Source organism: Leucopleurus acutus, assembly GCF_964270905.1.
Source record: "Leucopleurus acutus genome assembly, chromosome: 1".
Taxonomy (NCBI): Eukaryota; Metazoa; Chordata; class Mammalia; order Artiodactyla; family Delphinidae; genus Leucopleurus; species Leucopleurus acutus.
This window is the reverse complement of record NC_139142.1, coordinates 91,007,206-91,031,531: the sequence shown is the minus strand read 5'-3', so window position 1 is coordinate 91,031,531 and position 24,326 is coordinate 91,007,206. Positions and strand designations below refer to the sequence as shown.

Below are 24,326 nucleotides of genomic sequence, written 5' to 3'. Positions count from 1 at the left end.
AACTGCTTTTGCTGCGTCCCATAGGTTTTGGGTTGTCGTGTTTTCATTGTCATTTGTCTCTAGGTAGTTTTTGATTTCCTCTTTGATTTCTTCAGTCATCTCTTGGTTATTTAGTAATGTATTGCTTAGCCTCCATGTGTTTGTGTTTTTTACGTTTTTTGCCATGTCATTGATTTCTAATCTCATAGCATTGTGGTCAGAAAAGGTGTTTGATATGATTTCAATTTTCTTAAATTTACTGAGGGTTGATTTGTGACCCAAGATGTGGTCTATCCTGGACAATGTTCAGTGCACACTTGAGAAGAAAGTGCAATCTGCTGTTTTTGGATGGAATGTTCTATAAATATCAATTAAATCTATCTGGTCTATTGTGTTATTTAAAGCTTCTGTTTCCTTATGTATTTTCATTTTGGATGATCTGTCCATTGCTGTAAGTGACGTGTTAAAGTTCCCCACTATTACTGTGTTACTGCCGATTTTCTCTTTTATAGTTGTTAGCAGTTGCCTTGTGTATTGAGGTGCTCCTCTGTTGGGTGCATATATATTTATAATTGCTATATCTTCTTCTTGGATTGATCCCTTGATCATTATGTAGTGTCCTCCCTTGTCTCTTGTAACATTCTTTATTTTAAAGTCTATTTTATCTGATATGAATATAGCTACTCCAGCTTTCTTTTGATTTCCATTTGCATGGAATATCTTTTCCCATCCCCTCACTTTCAGTCTGTATGTGTCCCTAGGTCTGAAGTGGGTTTCTTGTAGACAGCATATGTATGGGACTTGTTTTTGTATCCATTCAGCAAGCCTGTGTCTTTTGGTTGGAGCATTTAATCCATTCACCTTTAAGGTAATTATCGATATGTATGTTCCTGTGACCATTTTCTTAGTTGTTTTGGGTTTGTTTTTGTAGGTCCTTTTCTTCTCTTGTGTTTCCCACTTAGAGAAGTTCCTTTTAGCATTTGTTGTAGAGCTGGTTTGGTGGTGCTGAATTCTCTTAGCTTTTGCTTGTCTGTAAAGCTTTTGATTTCTCCATTGAATCTGAATGAGATCCTTGCCGGGTAGAGTAATCTTGGTTGTAGGTTCTTCCCTTTCATCACTTTAAGTATATCATGCCACTCCCTTCTGGTTTGTAGAGTTTCTGTTGAGAAATCAGCTGTTAACCTTATGGGAGTTCCCTTGTATGTTGTCATTTTTCCCTTGCTGCTTTCAATAATTTTTCTTTGTCTTTAATTTTTGCCAATTTGATTAGTCTGTGTCTCGGCGTGTTTCACCTTGGTTTTATCCTGTATGGGACTCCCTGCGCTTCCTGGACTTGGGTGACTATTTCCTTTCCCATGTTAGGGAAGTTTTTGACTATAATCTCTTCAAGTAGTTTCTCTGTTCGTCTCTCTCTTCTCCTTCTGGGATCCCTATAATGCGAATGTTGTTGCATTTAATGTTGTCCCAGAGGTCTCTTAGGCTGTCTTCATTTCTTTTCATTCTTTTTTCTTTATTCTGTTCCGCAGCAGTGAATTCCACCATTCTGTCTTCCAGGTCACTTATCCATTCTTCTGCCTCAGTTATTCTGCTGTTGATTCCTTCTAGTGTAGTTTTCATTTCAGTTATTGTATTGTTCGTCTGTGTTTGTTTGTTCGTTAATTCTTCTAGGTGTTTGTTAAATATTTCTTGCATCTTCTCGATCTTTGCCTCCTTTCTTTTTCCGAGGTCCTGGATCATCTTCACTATCATTATTCTGAATTCTTTTTCTGGAAGGTTGCCTATCTCCACTTCATTTAGTTGTTTTTCTGGGGTTTTATCTTGTTCCTTAATCTGGTATATAGCCCTCTGCCTTTTCATCTTGTCTATCTTTCTTGAATGTGGTTTTTATTCCACAGGCTGCAAGACTGTAGTTCTTCTTGCTTCTGCTGTCTGCCCTCTGGTGGATGAGGCTATCTAAGGGGCTTGATGGGAGGGACTGGTGGTGGGTAGAGCTGACTGTTGCTCTGGTGGGCAGAGCTCAGTAAGACATTAATCCACTTGACTGTTGATGGGTGGTGCTAGGTTCCCTCCCTCTTGGTTGTTTTGCCTGAGGCTACCCAACACTGGAGCCTACTTGGGCTCTTTGGTGGGGCTAATGACAGACTCTGGGAGGGCTCACACCAAGGAGTACTTCCCAGAACTTCTGCTGCCAGTGTCCTTGTCCCCATGGTGAAACAGAGCCACCCCCTGCCTCTGCAGGAGACCTTCCAACACTAGCAGGTAGATCTGGTTCAGTCTCCCCCGGGGTCACTGCTCCTTCCCCTGGGTCCCGATGCACACACTACTTTGTGTGTTCCCTCCAAGAGTGGAGTCTCTGTTTCCCCCAGTCCTGTTGAAGTCCTGCAGTCAGTTCCCACTAGCCTTCAAAGTCTGATTCTCTAGGAATTCCTCCTCCTGTTGCCAGACCCCCGGGTTGGGAAGCCTGACGTGGGGCTCAGAACCTTCTCTCTAGTGGGTGGACTTCTGTGGTATAAGTGTTCGCTAGTCTGTGAGTCACCCACCCACCAGTTATGGAATTTGATTTTACTGTCATTGCGCCCCTCCTACCATCTCATTGTGGCTGCTCCTTTGTCTTTGGATGTGGGGTATCTTTTTTTGGTGAGTTCCAGTGTCTTCCTGTTGATGATTGTCCAGCAGCTAGTTGTGATTCTGGTGTTCTTGCAAGGGGGAGTGAGAGCACGTCCTTCTACTCCGCCATCTTGGTTCCTCCTCCCATAAGTTTGTTTTCTATGTCCGTGAGTCTATTTCTGTTTTGTAAATAAGTTCCTTTGTATCATTTTTCTAGATTCCACATAAAAGTGACGTCATATGATATTTGTCTTTCTCTGTCTGACTTACTTCACTTAGTATGATAATCTCTAGGTCCATCCGTGTTGTTGCAAATGGCATTATTTCATTCTTTTTTATGGCTTAGGAATATTCCATTGTGTACATACATCCCATCTTTATCCATTCATCTGTCGATGCACACTTAGTTTGCTTCCATCATATGACCCATTTTCTAATATGTAAAGTAATTCTTTTTAAGAGTCCCCGTGGACCATTTGTATTAATAGGAAGCAAAGAGTAGGGTCAGTTGCCCACGTGGCTGGCAGTAGAGTTAGGGTAGAGACAGAAAGCTGGCATCTGTCTCTGAGTGGATTTTGTCCATAGACATGTATTGTTTTGTTGCACAGTGTTTTTAAAAAATTGAATCTGTATTTAAAGATTAGAAAATTTCATGTAGTAATCCAGAATTTCTGACCTGTCTTGAAACATCCTAAGCCTGGGCCACATGTGGCGTGTGTCTGCACATGGCAGCAAGTGGGCTGGAGCTGGGCAGTGGCTCTCCCGTCCGAGCTGGCCACAGTCCCTCCCGCCCCCCACCCCCTCCTGACATGGGCTTGTGCACTTGGACCTGCCAGCTTCATTCTTGTAAATTCTCTGCCAAGTCACTGAGGGTACTGGAGTTTGTGACCCTTTCCAGGGTTTCTGGATTTTGACAGGGGCCTTCACCAACAATTGTTGGTGGCAAGGGTGGGGCGTGAGGATTTTCTGTTACTTTGTGAACTCACAGCATGAGGTTTTCACGACCTTGATGGCTTTTGGGTAGTTCACTGTAATTTAGCTACTGGGATTTTTGAGCGGATCAGTTTAAGTTGTTACCATAGTAGATTTTAGAGAAGGAGAAAACATAATCTGACAGGTGATTTTTTTCATTGGAAAAGATGGGTAGGGTATTAGAGAGAACGTACTGCCAGGTGTGTTGTGTGGTGAAAGTTTTAAAGGGGGTATTAGTTAAGGAGGCAGTAAATTCTAGATGATATAGAACAGGGGTCCTCAATCCCCAGGCTGTGGACTGGTACTGGTCCATGGCCTGTTAGGAACCGGGCCGCACAGCAGGAGGTGAGCAGCGGGCCAGCAGACGAAGCTTCATCTGCCACTCCCCATCATCCCCCATCACCCACATTACCGCCTGGACCACTCCCCGCCACCACCCGCTCCATGGAAAAATTGTCTTCCATAAAACCAGTCCCTGGTGCCAAAGCGGGCTGGGGCCCGCTGCTATGGACGATAGCCAGTGGGATCACTTCTTGGTAGATTATGTGCTGGGGTAGGGTAGGGAATTTCCAGAGTAAAAGGTGCTCTTAAGAGGTGAAGTATCTAAGAATGAGTGTTTCTAGCAGAGTGGAAGAAAAGAATATTTAGCTAACTTGACTCTGATGTGATAATTATGGGTCATATCAATAAAAATTGTTTCATGTTAGTAAAAATTATTTTTACCTTTTTTAAAAAAAATTGCTACAAGGGAAGAAGTGAGATCAGAGGTTAGAGAGTTTCAGCAGTAAAATTCAGAACTATTCATAAAAATTCAGCTGTATGTATATTTTGTCAAAGCAAGTTAATATAATAAATTGGCCAATCACACCTAAGTTCGTTTTCATATCCAGAAGCCTTTTCCACTTCCTCAGTCTCCCTGACCCTACGATAACAGAATAGTTTACAGCCTTAAGTGGTTAAAGAAAAGAACGGTCTTTTCATGCCTGCCTGGTTGGTAGCTTTGGGATTGCCAGGTGGATTTAGTGTTAGTAGTAGGCTAATACACATTGCTTTCTCTCCTTAATGAATCGCTTTGTATTTAATTCCTTTATGTAGGTGGAATGCTTGCATCACAAGGATGTGCTGTAGAGCTGGCCAAGCAGGCCGTTTCTGACTCATAGGCTACCCTGCTAAGGATTTGTGAGATCCCCTCTCTGTAAATGGCAGAATAATCCTGATTTTGACCGTCTAGTGTGAATGGCCAGTTGCTAATACAATATGCTTCACCAAACTGTTTGATTTGGGTGCTTTGGGATCAGCTGGGGTGTTGTCCACACTTGCCCATAAGTCAGTGAATAAGCCATAGTCAAATGCCAACCTCCATGCCATCCTAATTAGCAGCTCTGCAGTGATGATCTGGACTTGTGCGTTTCTGTTCCCTCCATTGTTTGCATTGAAGAGTAAATGGAGAATGCATTTAATCTTCGGAAAGGGAAAGGATTTAGTAAAGTGATTCAGTATTCAGAGGACATTTAGACCAGTGGAATCTCAATCCACAGACCACTACAGATAGACCCATATTTTGAGACAAACTCCAAGAATTTTGCAGAAAAGTAAGGCACTATAATCATTTCTAAATCGCTACAGTTCTAAATGGTCTATTGGTAAAAACTTGACCACTGTGTTCCAAGGCATAGCAAAGAAATGCATAACCCACAGCCTCACCCAGTGTTTCACCGGAAACTCCATCTCCTCCACAGTAAACAGAGCAAATTAGGGTGCAGGTGAGGAAGGGTGAGAATACCATGGAGATATAGTATCATAGTAATTAATATTCGTATCACTCATTTTCCTCACAACTTCTTGGAGCACGTTACTTTGAGAACTGCTGATGTAACAAGAAGGACACCTACTAAGTAGACCTCATCCAGAGTACTCTAGGCAAACTTCTACTTGTAAAGCTGGCCCAGAGAAGAGGACTTCAAAAGTTTTTTCATTAACTCATTCATAATGTAACAATATGATTTTGCAAAATATTTTTCACCTAAAGTTACTATACTTTGCAATTTCATCATTGAATATTACAGACATATAGTTGTTGTTGTCACTGCAGTTGCTGTAAGCTTCAAAGTTACTGATAAAGCCACAGTTTAAGGCTGAGTATCACTTGGGATCTCATAGTTTGCTGGCGCGTACCTGTACTTTCTGCAGTATCACCAGAAGTAGCTCTGGGATTATTGCTTGGTTCTAGACGGTAAAATTATGTATGTAAGTATGTATTTTGGAGCTGGTGGTTTGGGGCAGAAGTACTTAGTAATCTGTGCTTATCAAGATAATACTTGCTGATGATCCTTCATTGAGTGACGATATTATTTGAAGCCTGCAAAATGATCTTGAGTAGAAAGGTAAGCGGTTTGAGTAGCAGATGGCAGACAGACACTTGCACCTGGGAATACTGATTTGAGTCTCTCTTAGTTTTTATATCAGTACTTCTCTAGTAGAATAATAAGCTCAATTGAGCTTGGAATTGTGTATTTTAGAGGTTAGGCTTTCTATTGCATAGCCTTTCTTCCACTTTTAACTGCATTGTTTGATGTTACTTCTGGAAACATTTTTGATATTTTGTCCCCACTAGGGGGAGTTGTAAGGCTAGCATTTGTTTACATTTTATACAATATTATTTGACTTATTTAGTGGAATTTTCTCGTCGTCACGTAAGAAAAGCAAAGAAACAAATGGTTGAGTGTTCATATTGTATTTTTTTGTTCCTGTCATATTCTGTTTTCTTTTAGCAATTTCTTATACTTTATCTCGATTGTGCCTTTGAACTGTTTCCCATAATATATAGGTATTTTTCAGGGACTGTCACAGTGGGGACAAAAACACTGAACTCTCTTTGCCAGATTGACGCTTGCTCGTATACAGACAGGTAGAAGCTTGTCTTCCAGTGACTGACTGAATATCATGTGGAAGAAGATAGGAGTGGGAATGGAGAGATTCAGGTTCCGGTGCTGGCCGTGGGACTGTAACTCTCACTTTCATGGGCATGCCCCTGACCTTCTCTGGGCCTTGGTGTGCTCACATTTAGAAGGAGAGGTTTGGCTTGGAGGAGCTCCAGTGTTCATTCCAGGCCTAAAGTTCTATTATGTGTCACCTGCAGTGTAGCAGGTATTTGTCTAGTAAATGTTGCCATGTTTCTTTTTCAGATGTGTGGCAATCTAGGCAAAGTCTTCCCCACTAACATTGTAAAATTTGTTTTAACTAATGGAATGGGTTAAAAAAAAATGCCATGCATAGTATAATTCATAGACTAAAGCTCTAGCTGTCAAGGTTTTTGGCCCTTTGTCAGTCCCATGTTGGGCCTTTTCAAGGATGTTTTTAACTTGGCTGTGAGGCTAAAATGAAGATTCTACTTGGTGTGTATCCATGAAAGCATTATTTAATAATTCATATTTTAAAATATCAGGATCTTTTCATCAGTGTACTTGTTGGGTAACCTGTTCAAAATGCAGATGAATGTTGACCCCTCCATTTGCTGCTCTTCTCTGGGGAGAAGATGTATTGTATGGTTTGTAATCTGAGAACTCTTTCCTTCATGAATATCAAGGATTATAGACTCTGAAGACAGTCTGTTTAGTTAATTAAAGCCGAAGAATCCCAACGAAAAGTTTACATGTTCTCCGTTTTACATTCCCCTTAAACGAGGCTTTTTGGATGTTCTATGTGGGTTATTGTAAAGTGTTTTGTTGCTGAAATTCTTTGAGTAAAATGCCCTCATTTTTTTCTTTATTTTTCGGGAACAAACACACGAAGTAGTAAAGGGAGAGGAGTCTATAGAATAGTTTAGAATGCATTTCAGTAGGCGCCTTAGCAATGGTAAATTATCTTTTTTCTAGGGAAGGTATCTCTTTAATTATTAAACTCAGCTGATATTCAATAATATCCCACCAAGAAGATTGCATTTGCAGCCAAAAAGCAGTATTTCTTCCAAATGTGATGAGTAGAATTAAATCTTGCCATTTATAAGGATTGCTATCATTGTCTTTGAATCCATATTTGGTAGTCTGGTGGATCTTTAATGAGGAAAATTTAGTTTCTAAAATTCTCTGTTTTGTAACATGTGTAAGTTGATATTGTAATTTTGTGTTTCATGGCACAAGGTTCAGTGACCCAAAGAAAAATCTATTTGACAGTGTATATGAGGAGGGTACACTTTGATCCCAGGAGTGGAAGCCTGGGGGGGCTGGGATTTTGTTCCTGAATGGCCTCTCTGTGCCCTCAAAGTTATGGAAACCAAGGAATATGGCCCAGCTATGCCAAAGAACTTGATGGAGAAATTTTTTGAAGGTGAATGAAATGATTTAAAAATGTTAGTACAGGTGTAAAATATTCTATAAAACACTAAATACAGTAGAGATTATTTTGCTTCTTGATAAGTTTACCTGTGGATCCAGAACCATTTTGATGAACTTACTGCTTATGCTCAAATTAATCTTCCTCCATTGATGCCAGTTTGATTAATTTTGTGGTGTCACAAAGAAAGCTTCAAGAACTGCTTAATTATTGTGTAACTTTTTCTGTCTCTGTGAGGGGGGAAAAATGTACTGTTTAGATGTGCCTGTCAAGGTTCCTCTAAACTATAAGGCTATGTACTTAACCTCACTGAAGGTTTAGAAGAAAATATTCTTTCTGTACAGGAGTCCTTACGTGATGTAAGTACAAAACATTCATTTTAGTTTTTTTCCCTGTGTTATATGTGGGTATACTCTTTTTTTTCCGTAAATATCTCATAGATTTTTTTTTCTTAGTGAATTTTGTTTCTTTGTGAAATCATTTTGTTACCTTTCTCTTTAGTCACATGTGGTATACTGATATGTTGATGTGTTCTGTTTTGTTTTTAGTGTTTCTTATTCTTTATATCTTTGGATCAACTCTAATACAGCTAATTCTCAAAATGATTTTTCAATTACCTTTGTGAGCAAGTGATCAATAAGTCAAGGTCTTGGTTAATATCAGTATCATGATAACTTTTCATTGGACTAGAATATTTTTCTCTTGTTGCATCTTTAAAGAACCAAATGGACTGAGAATACCTGTAAACAAACAATCCAGTGAATGTTAGAAATATGTGGGTGAGGAAGCGTCCCCCTTCCCCACCTCATGGACCCCACTTCCACTCCCAAATTTGACTTCACCAAAACTCAGTTAACAGTTGGGGCATTCCTTTCAGACCTTTCTTAGAATATTTTTATTTAACTTTCACCATATGTATTTTATTTAAGAACATTTGTTGATTATAAATGTAATACCCAGATATGTTATATAGCTACATTTCATTTCTTTTATTCTAATGGCAGAGAAATTGGGGAGGGGACCTTCCATAGACTAAGAAGCAGCTCATTTTTTTTTCCTCCAGGGCTTTATAGAGTATTTAATATCTTTAAACTCACTCATCGCATAATTTTACAGGATTGATTGACACACTGTGGAGGGACTCGGTCAGCTTACTGATCTAACTGGTGCTGAACTTTTAAAGAGAAGTCATTACAAGCAGTCTGTTGACTCTTTAGTGACATAATATTTGAATCTTATTATTACAAATTTTAAGCCATTATATTGGGATTTGAAGAAAGACATTTATAGATATTGAAGTTCAACAAATTAGACAATTCATTTGTCTCTTTATCACGGTTTATCTTGAAACTTGAGTGAATTTATCTAGTTGTTATAAGAGAGAATACTAAAGATGTAATTTTTCTAGGAAAATGGAGAGCAGAGTCATGTGCTTTTAGAGTCATGCTTTTGACAGTGCTTTATCTGTAACCCCCTGAATCTTACAGCTTCTTTTTACTCAACTGTTTATAAGAGCCAACCATTGTATATCTTTTCATCATTGGAACTGGACGGCTGTCTACCAATTAGTCACTCCCCAAGAGGTTTCTATCACATTATTGAGCTTTTAAGGGCTTCTAGGCCACCTGCTGCTGCTCCTACCCTTATCACCTGGGCAAAGCACATCTGGCTACTCAGATTCCCTCAGGGGGTGTCTGATTGTCAAGTTCTCCAGGTCTGATTACTGGTAGAATCCATAACATGATACAACATGATACAGTGATCGTACCATTATTATGACTTGCTGTGTTTGCCTAAAGAAATTTGAAAATCCTGTTGTATGTGTACTTGAATCTAAGACCTTTGTAGAAGAAGGTAAAGCCTTCTAATATAAATCCTGATGTTTATGTGTTTCCCTTTCCCCAAGTGAAATGATGAACGTAATTCCTGTGGAATTTAAGACATTGATTACATAGAGAAATTAGGAACTTCTTTGACTTCTACAGTCAAAATCACTCATTCCAAGGCAGCTTTGGTTTGGCATCTTGTGTTTAAGCCAATGTGATATCGACGCTGACCTTCCTGTCTCAGTTGCAGCAGTTACTCACAGACCTTCCTCACGATATGCTGGATGATGATGACCTGTCCTCCCCCGAACTCCACTATTCGGACTGCAGTGAGGATGGCAGAGAGGAAGAGTAAGGACCCCAAATCCCTTTCCCTTGTATATCACAATTCTATGTCTTTTTCTTTAGATTCTCTTGCAGGCAATAATAATGGATATGACTGTAAAATTGTAGACTAATTCTTAAACTTTCAGAAGAAGTTTGGAGGGAAAACATGTTAAAATCTTGGGGTTCTTTGTGATGTGTATGTCCAAATAAATGATAGGCTCTAATCTAAAGTATTGATTTTTTCTCAAGACCACATCATTCTGAGCAATTGGCGATGAACTGGAATGAGCATCAAGTGCTGCCTAAATCTCCAAGTGTAAATGTAAGTATCTGGTGTGATAATGACTTTGATGAGGGTGGGAACAGATCTTAGTGCTTTTCTTTTACTCATGTTATCTAATAGGACTACAATGAGATTCGGGATGTGTATATTGGAGAGAAAAGGGGCAACGGCTGGGAAGAGAATCAAAGTAGAACTGAAGACCAGCATCCTGGGTATCATCCTGAAGGAGGTGGAGATGAAGGCGGTAGTGGTTATAGCCCTCCGAGTAAATATGAACAGACTGATTTATATGACCTTCCTGAAAACTTTAGGCCATATGCCAGCGGTCAGAGGCAGGAATTTAACAGCCAACCAACCAATGTAATCACATTTTCTGATCCTCAAAGGAATCATTTTCAGGTATTGTAAGAACTTGACTTTACTTTCAGGAATTTGTGTATGTGTGTACACGCATTTGCTGTGTGTGTGTCATTAAGAAATATTCGTAAGTGCAACAGTAAGATTTAAGTACAAATATTGCTGAGAGTGCATTTATTCAGGCTCATGCTGAATTAGTCATGCTGTTTTCTGTTTACAATCTAAGTAATCTTAAATGAGAATTTTAAAATAGAGACTTTGTGGAAACAATTAAAGATTAAAAGTTAAGTCTGTCAAAGAATAGCCATCTCCATTTATTGCTGCTTCTGGCTTCTACCATTTACTATGCTCCAGTGAAAAGCTACGTTCAGGTATCCTGATGATATAGTTTGAAAGCGGTTAATCCTAGATGACACCAGTGAGTTACCTTGATTGTCTACCTCATCACCCTTATCACAGATTTTGGGTCAAATGCTTCAAAGCTGATATCTGTTTTGTGATGATATAGCAGTAGACAGGATGAATGTTGAGGAAAGAAACACTTATTTTTCCTCCTTGGGAGAGTTTGATGAAGCAAGGCCTTAGGATACAGTTAGCTTCTTCTTAGACTTTCTCAATGACAGTGAATGCCTCATTTTGCCAACACATATTCTGTGTCACCTGATGACAGGATAATTTTCTGGTCCTTTTAAGGTGGTCATTTTCTCTTCCATCTCTATAAAATGTTATTCATTCCACAAAAGTTATTGAGTATTTATTACATATGAAGCATTGTATCACGTTCTTGTTATTGCATATGCATATTGCATATGTATCTTGTTATTGCAATCTTACTGGAATTCTTGAGTGTTATTTATGGAATTGGCCCCATTATATGCTCAAAAGTACAATTGCAGGCTTTCAACGAACAGTGTTAAATAACAATAAGTGCTATTTTTAAGCAAAGATGTATGTATAAAGTTTGTAATTGTACCACAATTAAGTTCTATAGCAAAACTAAGTTGTCTAATTCAGATAATTTTTGAAGCAAAGACCAAATCCTAATTGTCAATTTCGTTTATCATCTTGTAATAGCAATTTGGTATGTCACAAGGTCCCAGTTGTCAAGCTTTGGAATCATATAAAGTGACATATAAACCTTATCAGTCTTCTGCCCAGAATAATGGCTCACCAGCCCAGGACATCGCAGGAAGTGACACATTTGAAGGCCTGCAACAGCAATTTTTAGGAGCTAGTGAAAGTAGGTATCAAGTTTATATTTATTTCTTAATCACATAATTGGAGAGCTTTGAGCACTTTGAGCATGTTCAAGAATTATTATTATTTTTAAGTATGATAATGGAATTTTTTTAAAGAGTCCTATTTTAAGAGATATATTCTGAAGTATTAATGAATAAACTGATAATGAAGTCTAGAACTGACTTCAAATATCATGTTGTTGGGGGGTAAGTTTGGGTGGGGATATAGATAAAGCAAGACTGGCCATGAATTCACAATCGTTGAATCTAGGAGACAGGTTCATGGGATTCATTGTATTCTTCTCTCTACCTTCTTATATATTTGAAATTTTCCTTAATGAAAAATTAAAATAAATTTTCTCAGCTGTATTATATTTTAGTCATTTTAGTTGGTTAAGACTTCATTAACTTCATATATTTTTTTAACTGAAATCTAATTCGGAAAGTGAAATGTAGTTTTCCTTTCAATCTTAGATTTTTCGTTATATAGAAATGTAAGTCAACCACTATCTTAATTTTTTTTTTGGTTTTTAGAGTTTTACTGTATTAGGTAACTCTTATATAAATTACTTTATACTCAAAATTAAAACTAGACTTACATCTCAGGTTTAGTCATGTGACACTTGCCAAAATAATTTCTTTTACATAGTGTATGTATCAATATGAATGAGAAAAGTGCTACTAGAAAATTTTGAGGAGATCTAAACATTCAAAACCAAACTTGTACCTGACTAACCAGAATCAGTGTTTTCATATGTCCAACTTTTGTTATCATACTCTCTGGCATGTGAAATGACTTCCAGTTATTGTGCGTGTTGAAGAGCCACTGTGATTCTAGAGTGTGACAGCAAGTTTTTTCTTTGTTTTACATTTAAGAAGCGGGGGAAAGTCATACTGGATATTCTGGGGTTCTGGCACTGTGCCAACGAGAAAACTGGACTTAGTGGCCCTAACTTCATGGTGCTGCTTCCATCTCATGCTTAGACTACAGGATAGTTATGGGGGAGGTGGCCAGAATGCCCTTTCCCCCAGGGAGTCATCAGCAAATGTGCGGGGGTAGCCTCTCTTTTTCCTGAGTTTTTGTGGAAGTGGGTAGTGTGTATGGCATAACTGTTTTGGAGTTGAGTAAATAAGTATCCCAACAGTGGCCTGATATCTTGGCGTTACTCTTTCAGTTCTGCTGTGTTCAGTTACATTTATAGCTCCTGGTTGTTTTGCATATATCACCTTTCATCACTTCCTTAACAGTCTGCATTTTATCACATTGATTTATTTTTTGTTTAAGTCAGTTACACATTTGCCTAAATTTGACATTTGGAAGTTAATTAAATAACTTAATGGTAGTGCCTAATTTAGTGATTATAGCTTCTTAGTAACAGTAGTTTAAAAAATTGAGTTTGAAGAGAGGAGTGGCTTGTAGACTGTGTTTATTCCTGGGCTAGCCCTGTTCTAAGGCCCAAGAGGAGTTTGACTTGTAACAGAGTTTTCAGTCTTCAATTTTTGGGGGTTTAACCATGTCTTTTTTTAAACAGAAGACTGTTTTATTTGTTAGCATGTAGAAGCATTGTTCTTTTAGGAAATGAAAAATATTTGTCATTGTGTAGTTGAAGGATTATCCTTCTCCTACAAATCACGTTTTTCTTTTTTTCCCCCAATGATTTTTAAGTGGTCCTTAAAATGACTTTGTTTCTGAAAGAAGACCTCAAAATTCTTTATTAATCTATTCTTTATTAATTCAGCAGTTCTGTGCCAGTATAAATATGCATTCATTCCTGCTTAAAATAAAATAGTTTAAGAAGGATGTCTAGAAATTTTCTTTGAAAATGGTTTTATAGAAGTTGATGTACTTTTATTTTTTCAATTTTATGAAAGCATGGAACTCTATTCCTTTGCAATTGATATATACTTCCTTTTCTTTTTCTTTCTTTTTTTTTTTTTCCTGGCCATGCCGCACAGCTTGCAGGATCTTAGTTCCCCAACCAGGGATTGAACCCATGCCCTCAGAGGTGAAGGCGCGGGGTCATAACCACTGGACCACCAGAGAATTCCCTATACTTATTTTTCATTAGCCAAAATGGTAGCGATTCAGAGTTATACACCAAACTAGTGACTTTTCAAACTTTTCTGGAAGTGACCATAGTAAGAATTACAATTTTTACATTGTGATGTGGTCTATAATATTTATCTATATAAATATTATGTAAATGAAACAGAAGTTTCACATAATAATACTGATTTCTACTACATGATACACTCTGATATATTCTATTTAATCTTGTTACCAAACCAAAACTTGGGTCTGCTCGCCCAAGTGTAGTAAAGCCAATCTACTGACAACGGGTTGTGGTGAGGGAAAGTGCAGCATTATTGTAAGGTGCCATTCAAGGAGTTCGGGCTTTCTGAGCATCAACTGTCCCGGACTTCTTGTACGGCACCTTACGATAAACGCTGCACTTTCCTTCACCAGAACCTGGCGTCAGTAGATTGGCTTTACTACACTTGGGTGAGCAGACCCAAGTTTTGGTTTGGTAACATTTTTTATTAAAAATGCTAGTCACAATCTGCTGAATTGATTTCATGATACTCTGATGAGTTGTATTTGCAGTTTGAAAAACATTGTCCTAAACATTGTCCTAAATGACCACAAATTTATATTTTGCTATGCTTTTATCTAATAAATTGTCTTTAATTCCAAAGCAGACTCTGTAGAAAATATGCAGATTATTCAACTACAGGTTCTTAACAAAGCAAAGGAGAGACAACTAGACAATTTAGTTGAAAAGTTAGATGCAAGCGAACGTCAAATTAGATATCTGAATCACCAGCTTCTGATAATAAAAGGTAAGATAACAACTGTTGGGTGCTGTCATGTATGAGGTCAGTTGAGCTAGATAGATTGTTTCCAATAACCTCATTTCAAATAAGAAGCTTAGAGAGGTTGACGTACTTGGTCAGCGGCTCAAAGTGAATTAGTCAGCATGAAACGAAAATCTAGGACTTTTGACCCATTGCCTTGGATTTCTCTCCAGATTTGAGGTCCTCATGATTTCCCTTCTTTCTATTCTGTTAGGATCAGTGAACATTATTTAAATATGCTGATAGCATTCCATCCTAAAAAGTTGTTGTATCCTTACATGGTTTACCTCCAATTCCCAAAGAGACTTGTGTTTAGTTTGCAGTACATTTTCTGAGCCTACAAATTAGCCTAATGTTTTAATCCAAGTAAGAGTTTGTGATCCTGAACTGCTTTGGGAGTGCCAAGGAGAAAATGCAGTCATCTCTGGGAGAAGCACATAGTGTAAACAGAGATTTCAAATTATAATTGCTTACTCTTCATGCTTTCTGTAGTTTTGGTCAGTGTTGAACTTTGCTTTGTAGAATAATTTTGTGACTGAACTCCAGCTCATTTCAGACTTGATAGTGAAAAGATCTCTTTCTGTAATGCTCATGAAATTTATTTTGTGAGAACTTGTGAACTGTTACAATAACGTATGTGGTAAGAATATAAGATTAGGTGAATTTAAGCGTTCATTGCAAGTATGTATAGAAAGTAATTTGTCCTCAGATTCCTTCTTCGATTAGCAGGTGTTTGTCATATCTATGTAGCTTCTCAAGTAACAAATGCTGAAATGATTGTTAGGGGACCTTTTGGTCCTCAAGGGGATACATTAAGACTTTTGAAGAGAGTGGTTCCTGTTCTGCAAAAAAAAAAAAAAAACATTTTGGTGTCACTCACATTCGTTTTTGAAACCTTTCTAGTTTTCTCGAAATCAAGTGAATTTCATTATCTGAATTGAATTAAATACTACAACATTTATGTGATATAGATCTGATATTTGATAGAGATTGTGACAATTAGGGTCCATCTACAGTATAGGGTCCCTCTACAGTAACATATTATTTATATAAAAATTTTAAATACTCTAGATGAAAAGGATGGTTTGGCCCTCAGCCTTCGAGAATCACAGAAACTCTTTCAGAATGGAAAAGAAAGAGAAATTCAGCTTGAAGCACAAATAAAAGCACTGGAGACCCAAATACAAGCATTAAAACTCAGTGAAGAACAGGTAAATATTTGATCTTCATTACTTACGGTAAACAGTTGTTTCTTACAATGAAATGTTAGTTACTTAACGTTTGGTATTGTGGGACTGAATTTAGAACTTTGAAGTTTACACCTTCTTCTACCATAAGCCTACATTCCTTTCCCTTTCCTTGGAGGAATGGGTCTCCCATCCACCTAGTCATCTATACACCAGAAATCGGGGGGCGGTGAGACCTCAGCTTCTCTGCTCCCCTTCATCCAATCAGCCACTGTGTTCTGTTGGGTCTCTTCATTTCTGTCTACATGTCCCTAATTCAGGATTTTACCATTTTTGCAAAAATCTTTACTAGCCTGTAATGTTTTACCCCTTCTCCTAACTCTTTCATCTGGCCATCTGAGTAATCTTTCTAAAGTACAGTTGTAGTTATATCTTTCCCTTGCTTAAAGCCTTTCAATGACCCTGCTTTACTTGTGGGGTGAAGTATGGTGTTGAGATGACTGTCTGATCCTTCCCTTTTTCTTCTCTTACTCTTCTCAAACTTTCCTCAAACTCAACAGTCTGTCTGTTGTTTTTATATACTCATATGTACTGTCTCCTGTCTCTGGAATGCCCTTTCCTCAACACACTGCTATTTCATGAACAAGCCCATGCTCAAGTGTTTTCTTTTCCTAAGTCTTTCCTGTTTTCTTCCCCAAGCCACATGATCACATCTGTTATAACAGATCTAGAACATCTTGAAGGCAAGAACGGGTGGCCCTCATCTTAGTAGCCCCACCATAAGCCCGCTGCCTGGCACATAATAGGTGGTCAGTACAGTGTTCAAAACTGACCTAACCTGTGTATTTCTTTTTGCTTATGTTTCTCTGTTCTTGCCCTGGTACTATCATGAGTGTAGCTTTATGTTGTGTTTTGGAATTTGGTAAACAAGGGCTACCCGTACTATTCTTAAAATATTTAGTAGCTCTTTTTCACATCTTTTCTTCTAGATCTTGCAAATCAACTTCCCATGCTTTATAAAAAATCTTGTTGGGATTTTGATTAGTGAGGCATTGTATTTACCATTTTATGGATGGTTAACCAAGTCTTGGAGAGGTCAAATTACTTTTCCAGGATTACAAAGCCAGTTACTGACAAAGTATCAGAACCTAAACTTTCTAACCCCAACAGACTTGCCTCGAAAGTGGTGGCACATTCTTTGATTAATGAGATGGGTGGCCATTTGACTGTGGGAAATAGTCGCAAGTCATTGGTAACCAAGCCTGGTGGTGGGTGATTCATGAGAGTAATACCATATTGGTGGTTAAAAATGAAAGTGACTTGGTTTTAGATGAGATTTGTGGCTAGTTCTGGATGGTTAAGTGGAAAAGGTTAAAGAATGTTGTCTCATGTCCGGTTTCTTCTCGTCCTTAAGCTCTCATCTAAAAACAGAGAGGACTTCCCATCCACCTTACATCTAAAGTAGCCTATTGCTTCACATTCTTACTCCCCTTCACTGTGTCATATTTTATCACTCTATTTAAAAAATATCTGAAATTATCTCTTTTGTTTACTTGTTATTGTCTTTTTTTTTTTTTTTTTTTTTTGCGGTACGCGGGCCTCTCACTGTTGTGGCCTCTCCCGTTGCGGAGCACAGGCTCCGGATGCGCAGGCTCAGCGGCCATGGCTCACGGGCCCAGCCGCTCCGCGGCATGTGGGATCTTGCCGGACCTGGGCACGAACCCGCGTACCCTGCATCGGCAGGCGGACTCTCAACCACTGCGCCACCAGGGAAGCTCTTTTCTGTCTTTTCTCACCAGAAAGTAGTAGGACTTTAGACCTTGGCTGTTTTGTCATCATGTCCTTAAGTGCTTGGAACCCTGCCTGGCACAAAGTGTCCACCTTATTTACTGAACAAATGAATGAATGTCTTAAGCAGTTAAAGTGGTATTTGGATAAATAGGCAATCTCTGGAACAGAATGAAGAAGAGGCCTCATTTGAAATTTTAATTTTTGTGTGTAATATAGATTATCATCATTTTAAACTTTTTGAAAAATGGTAGTTATTAAAGAGTTGAATTGCTTTTATGTCGTAACCTACATAATCTTTTGGTAATCTTTTTATAAGTTAGAAATTACATTTATAAAAAATAAAGTAGCATAAATTTAAAAAGCAACAGAATCACCAGGTATATTAGTTTTCTCTTGCTGCTGTAACAGAGCACCACAAACTAAGTGGCTTAAAACAGCCCAAATTTATTACCTTACAGGCAGAAGGTCAGAAGTCTGACGTGGATCTCATTGGGCTAAAATCAAGGTGTCAGTAGTGCTGTGTTGCTATCTGGAGGCTCTAGGGGAGAATACTTTTTTTTTTTTTTTGCCTTTTCCAGCTTCTAGAGGCCACCTGCATTCCTTGGTGTATGGGCTCATTTCCATCTTCAGAGACAGAAGTTATTGGTTCTGACTTTTCTGCCTCAGTTTTCCTCATTTAAGGACCCTTCTGTGTACATTGGGTCCACCCTAGTAATCCAGGACAGTCTCCTTATTTTAAGGTCATCTGATTAGCAACTTTAATTCAGTCACAACCTTAATTTCCCCTTGCCATGTAACATAACATATTCACAGGTTTCAGGGGTTAGGACATGGGCTTTTTTTGGGAGCCATTATTTAACCTGCTACACAATTATTTCATAACAGCTGTACAGTTACAGTTTTCAAAACTTCCATTTTAGTAAGTGACCATTGACAGGTGTCATCAGTCTCTCAGGAAACAGTTGTCATTTATCTATGACCTAACAATTGGATTTCCCCCTACACTTGGAGCAAAGAGGGATGCAAACAGCACTGGGACCGGTATAGAAGCAGCAGATTCCTTGCCTGGTACCTATGTTGCCATCATTTGCGCAAAATCCTCTTTCACTGTCCTCGAACAACTACAGATTTTTTTTTTCTCCGTGATTAATGTTTCCAGCAACCATGGGCCTGGTGGGTCCCAGCTAGGGAAGTCTTAAGGAACTAGAGCCACCATGGGGAGACCCTTTCTTCTCTACTTTCATTTTAATTAAGCGTGGTTGATTTTTAGAGTTAAAATTCATAAAGAGAGCACAGAGTCAAAATACCGTAAGCATAGGTGTCCTGTGTGTATTTACTAGATGATTAAGAAGTCCAGAACAACTGAAATGGCTCTGGACAGCCTGAAGCAGCAGCTGCTGGACCTGCGTCATTCGGAATCAATTCAGCGTGCGAGGGAGCAGCATGAGAGCATCGTTATGGGCCTCACAAGGAAGTATGAAGAGCAGGTGCTGTCCTTGCAAAGGAAATTGGATGCTACGGTTACTGCACTTAAAGAACAGGTTGGGATGATTTCAAATGAGCAACTGTTATAAACAAGTAGAGCTGGTTATTTTTTATAACGGACATTTTGCAATTCATCATATAGAAATGCTGGTTGTTTGCAGTAGGTGTATGAGTATAATTTAAAAGTCCAAAGAGTTTTATCTATGAATATGCCTTCAAGACATACTATTGGAAATCCTTCCTCTTACAGGATTGGTTAGTACTTTCTCAGTTCTCACATTACTAGTTCTTCGTTTGTCGAGTATTTGTGCATATTGTTCATATGACCTAGAAAAATCCGGACTGAAAGGAAGGAGTGTCTGGGAGCTGGCCTGGACTTGAGAGGTTGTCCTGGGAGCTAACCAGGAGGAGAAGGCTTTTCTTGGGTCTCCCAGTGTTTTGGTTATTAACCTGTCAATAAAGATTGTCTAGATCTTGGGAGAAGAGTTAATTTGGAGAATAGTGTAATCAATAGGGAAGAGATTCTGATCTAAAATCATTTAGATATGAAACTTGAGCATATTTCACAGTTTTTATTTTACCTTTGCCCCAAAGAGAATAAAATGTTGTAAGCTGAGGGTGAGTCAGATAGTGGGTTTGCTTGTGCTCCAAAACCCCAGGGAATCAGTTGAATGAATAACATTTCAGAGATCATTTTTCTCAATGTAATTTCAGAATTAATTTAACCCAAGGAAAGAAGAGAAGAATAATAAGATGTGAGGGTCTGGAAAATCCCACCACACTTAAAATTCACACTGATTTGGGTTGTTCTTTCTTATTTATACAGCTGACTCTAAATTTTTCCATGATTTAGTTAGAGCTATATAAGATTGTGTTAGTGGCAATAATAATTGTATACCATTTCATTTTATTTTACTTTCATATGTGTTTATGTTTTTATTAGACTTATTTTCCTACATAAGGTTTTTTATTCTTTTTATGTAGAAAAATATTGTGAATTTGATCAGTGTGAAGGATATATACGGGTGGGGAAAGACAAAGCCTGTGACAAATTATTAAGTCTACTTTATATAATATTTTAAACAAATGGAATTTGAGATATGGTTTTACTAAGCTTGTCTGTGTTTGGGTAGCAGCATGAAAGTTGGACGGGGAGAGTGGTGCCTCCTTGCATGACGAGAGGAGTGGAGTCTGGTGGCTTTTCCATGCTGGGTTGAGGATCTCTCCATTCTCTGCTGACGTGGGCACAATTACACAGGGACAGGCTGGGAGCAATTCCTAGTGTGTTCAACCCCTGTGCCTGCTCCATTCTCTTTTCTCACCTCCCCCATCCCCTCAATAGAAGAACCCTAGACTAGAACCCTAGACAGAACAAAGTTTTAATTCTGGGCTGACTGGGCTTCAGACCCCTGAACCATACGCTGAAGTTACTGATTAAGGCCTTTTCCACTGTTGCATTCTGTGAGTGATTTTTCTTTTTTTTTTTTAAATGGAGCATAGCATAGCACTGATGTTAGCTTCTGCTTATAGTTGTATAACTGCTTTGCAAAGTGGTGATTCCAAAGTGCCTAGGGTTTTTCCTTTCTGGGAATGTTTCCTCTGGTATCCCTTTTGTGCTGTCAATTTGCTATCAGTTGGCTCAGCATTTTATATATATATATATATATATATATATATATATATATATATGTATTTTTTTTTTTTTTGCGATGTGCGGGCCTCTCACTGCTGTGGCCTCTCCCGTTGTGGAGCACAGGCTCTGGACGCACAGGCTCAGCGGCCATGGCTCACGGGCCCAGCCGCTCCGCGGCATGTGGGATCCTCCCGGACCGGGGCACGAACCCACGTCCCCTGCATCGGCAGGCGGACTCTCAACCACTGCGCCACCAGGGAAGCCCTAAATTGCATAGTTTTATGAGGATAATCTGTTTCCCTGAACTTGTCAACAGGAAACAGAGTGGCTTAATTGATTGTTGCCTAAGACACTTTCTTTCCCTGTCCCTGTCCATGTAGCTTGTGGGGATCTTAGTTCCTTGACCATGGATTGAACCCGGGCCGTGGCAGTGAAAGCCCAGAATCCTAACCACTAGGCCACCAGGGAACTCTTAATTGATTGTTGCATATAGTCAAATTATTGCCATGGTCTGCCTCTTCTTTGTAATGGTTTTCATAACTACCTTTTGTTGAACTTTTTTTGGCCAGTTCTCAGTCTCTTGTAAAAGCTATTGTGGCCTCCCTGGCACAAAAATGTTAGTTGTCCCCCACCTCTTGCACACACATTCACACTGTCATGAATATTAGCTCATACGTTGTGTTTGCCATGTTACTTTGGTGCTTTAGAACCAAGCTTTTCAAGCTGGCCTCGGAGTCAGCAGCAGTGTGCCAAGAGGTTTGCACGGTTGAATAAACATGGACCAATTTCCAGAAGCTTCATTTTGCTCAAAAATTTGGTAGAAAAACTAAAGCAAACATGACTACATTATGAAATAGAATACAAAATTCACATGAATTTTTAAGCTAAAAGAGGAGACTTCAGAGTCCCTTTCCTTCTGCTTAAGGAGACTGTTAGTAGTATCCTTATGAGATGTATTTTCTATTTGTATCCTTAAGGCATTACTGGGCTTTAGATTATGCTATAAATCAGGCCCCACATGCCTTCTCTCTGCTTCAAAGTCCTTTCTTGATATTCCTCTTACTACTTATTTTCCTCAGGCTTTTTCAGGTAACGTCAGCCAATTACCTTAATTTACTCCTCTCCCTCTCACATGTGCTGCTATTGGCTTGGAATTCAGCCTGTGTAGCCCTTTTTGAATGAGGGGTGATGATTTCTTCTACCTGGGAACGGGATTCCCATGGCTCATTACTTCCAAACACAGTTTCTTTTTGTAGACATTTGAATATATTATATACATACTCTGGATTTTCTATATATTTCCATGTATTTCCATACACTCACACATTTATCCTGTCTGTTTTTCTTTGACATTTTTCAAGTGTTTTTTGGTAGCACTCCCTATGTATAAGACACTGCACAGGCACCTTCAAAGAGACTATTAAGAGAAATAAGACATGTAAAAGGTAGAAAGAAAAACATGAGAGAAACAGATCAAGTTTAAAAGAAGTTCAGAAGAGGGAGAGATAATTTTTGGCTGTTCAGAATAGAATGAGCTTTTGGCTGTTCAGCATAGAGTGAGTTTCCATGTGTTTGTCTGTATCCTTGCTGACTTGGGCTACAAACTCCATGGTTCCAAGTGGTCTGCCTAAATATGTATACATACAGTTATACTGAGACTGTAAAATGCAAATAAGCATGTAATACATTTCCTTTGGCTTGAATAGAATCTAGTTTTAGAACAACAGTGCCTTGTGCATATAGAGCAGAGAGGGACTTTAGAAGCCATCAAATTCAAATTCAACGTTTATTATCATAATTACAAAAGAAAAAGCAGACTGAGAAGTTGATGACTTGATCGTGTAAGTGTGTTCTTCTGACTCCCAGTCCTGTGCACTTGACCTTGTAAAAGAGGTGATCCTGCCAGGTGATGATTTTATATTTGACTTAAAATCCAAGTATGTAAGATCATAACTGTTAGTTTAATATTTAATAACTAACTGATCATGAAAATGACTTCTTGGACACTTTTTCTATTTAGGAAGATATTTGCTGTCATTTGAAAGATCAGGTTAAACAACTGGAAAGGAATCAAGAAGCAACCAAATTAGAAAAGACTGAAATCATTAACAGATTGACGAGAAGCCTGGAGGAGAGCCAGAAGCAGTGTGCCAACTTGTTGCACTCAGGTCGGTGTCTGCGTGAGCGGTGGCTCCCCAGAAGGCTAGTAGAAATATCTGGAGAGCACACAGTAGGATCCGTGAGTTAAATCCAGAAAAGACAGAAAAGATCATTGGTGACAAAATTTGTTTTAACATCGTTACTGGTATATATGTATGGAGGTGTGGTGTATTTTCATTAGATAATTTGGAAAACCCAGACAAGTATAAGGTAGAAAATAAAAATAGCCAATAATCCTACTACCCAGAGATAACTGCTGTTAATGTTTAAATGTATTTCCTTCAAGTGAAATGAACACACACATACAGACAATTCCCTGCTTCTGTACACAGTATATTTTAAAATAAATCAAAGCTGAATGTGAAAAAATTGAACAATAAAATATATGTTAAGATAGGTTCTATACCTGAAAGCTAAAAATGGTCATGAAATCCCACTATATTTTGCTTTTAGACTTGATCTTTGATCATATGGTTCTATCCTTTTATATAACTTCTTTAATTTTTCTTTTCTTCTAAGTGGAGTAGCCACTTACCTGGTCAGTTGAAGCCCATAAGTTACGTTTTTGTCACGCTTAAGATTTCTAGTATGGTCTTCGTGGTATTAAGTTTGAGACATATGCTTCCTATCACTTTCAGTAGTACTTTTATTTCTTATTTAATAAAATGATATGAGAGTAAAATGCAGTAAAATAATCAAATGTTTATATAAACACTACTGTACAGACAAAACTGCCTGGTTTGCTGGTGAATAGCTCACACTGAAGATAGCTCAGTGATCATTCATCAACTGATATATGAAAGTCAAACCTTGGCATATGATGTCAATCAGACTGTTGATACAATGTATGTAAGAGTGGGTTATTCAGAAGTTGAAAAGACTGTCTAAATGTGTGTGTGTGTGTGTGTGTGTGTGTGTTTTGGTGGAGGCAAAATTTTCATCATACTCCATTTAGGTCCCACCTCTGTGTTCAGCTTTGTATCCTTTTGTTTCACATGGCATTACTTAGCCTTTTCCCTTGCCATTAAAGACTTTGAAAATATGATTTTCTTTTGTTGCATTATATGCCATCATTACTTTGCTTAACCACTTCCCAGATGCTCATTTTCTTTTGAGGAAATCCAATAAAGTCCTTTTAAAATGGGAACCTTTTAACCATTTAGAATATTAGGTTACTAGAGCTTCAAAAGTACAATACCAATATGCTTCTTGTACATGCAGAGGTGGGGTGGTGGAAATAAAAGAACTCAGAGAGAAGCAAAAGGCAGTAAGATGTAGTCTTCTTATTAGACT

At 38.4% G+C, this 24,326-nt stretch overlaps 1 protein-coding gene across 1 annotated transcript in view; it reads left to right on the top strand.

Moving 5' to 3' along the window:
* Positions 1-24,326, top strand: part of CEP152 (centrosomal protein 152) — a 97,065-nt gene that overhangs the window by 11,639 nt on the left and 61,100 nt on the right. Inside the window, exons 3-10 of the mRNA XM_082841177.1 lie at positions 9,961-10,067; positions 10,293-10,365; positions 10,447-10,725; positions 11,758-11,923; positions 14,622-14,762; positions 15,849-15,988; positions 19,096-19,296; positions 22,894-23,041. Of these exons, the coding sequence (XP_082697303.1) occupies positions 9,961-10,067; positions 10,293-10,365; positions 10,447-10,725; positions 11,758-11,923; positions 14,622-14,762; positions 15,849-15,988; positions 19,096-19,296; positions 22,894-23,041 (1,255 nt within the window). The remainder of the gene's footprint in view (positions 1-9,960; positions 10,068-10,292; positions 10,366-10,446; positions 10,726-11,757; positions 11,924-14,621; positions 14,763-15,848; positions 15,989-19,095; positions 19,297-22,893; positions 23,042-24,326) is intronic.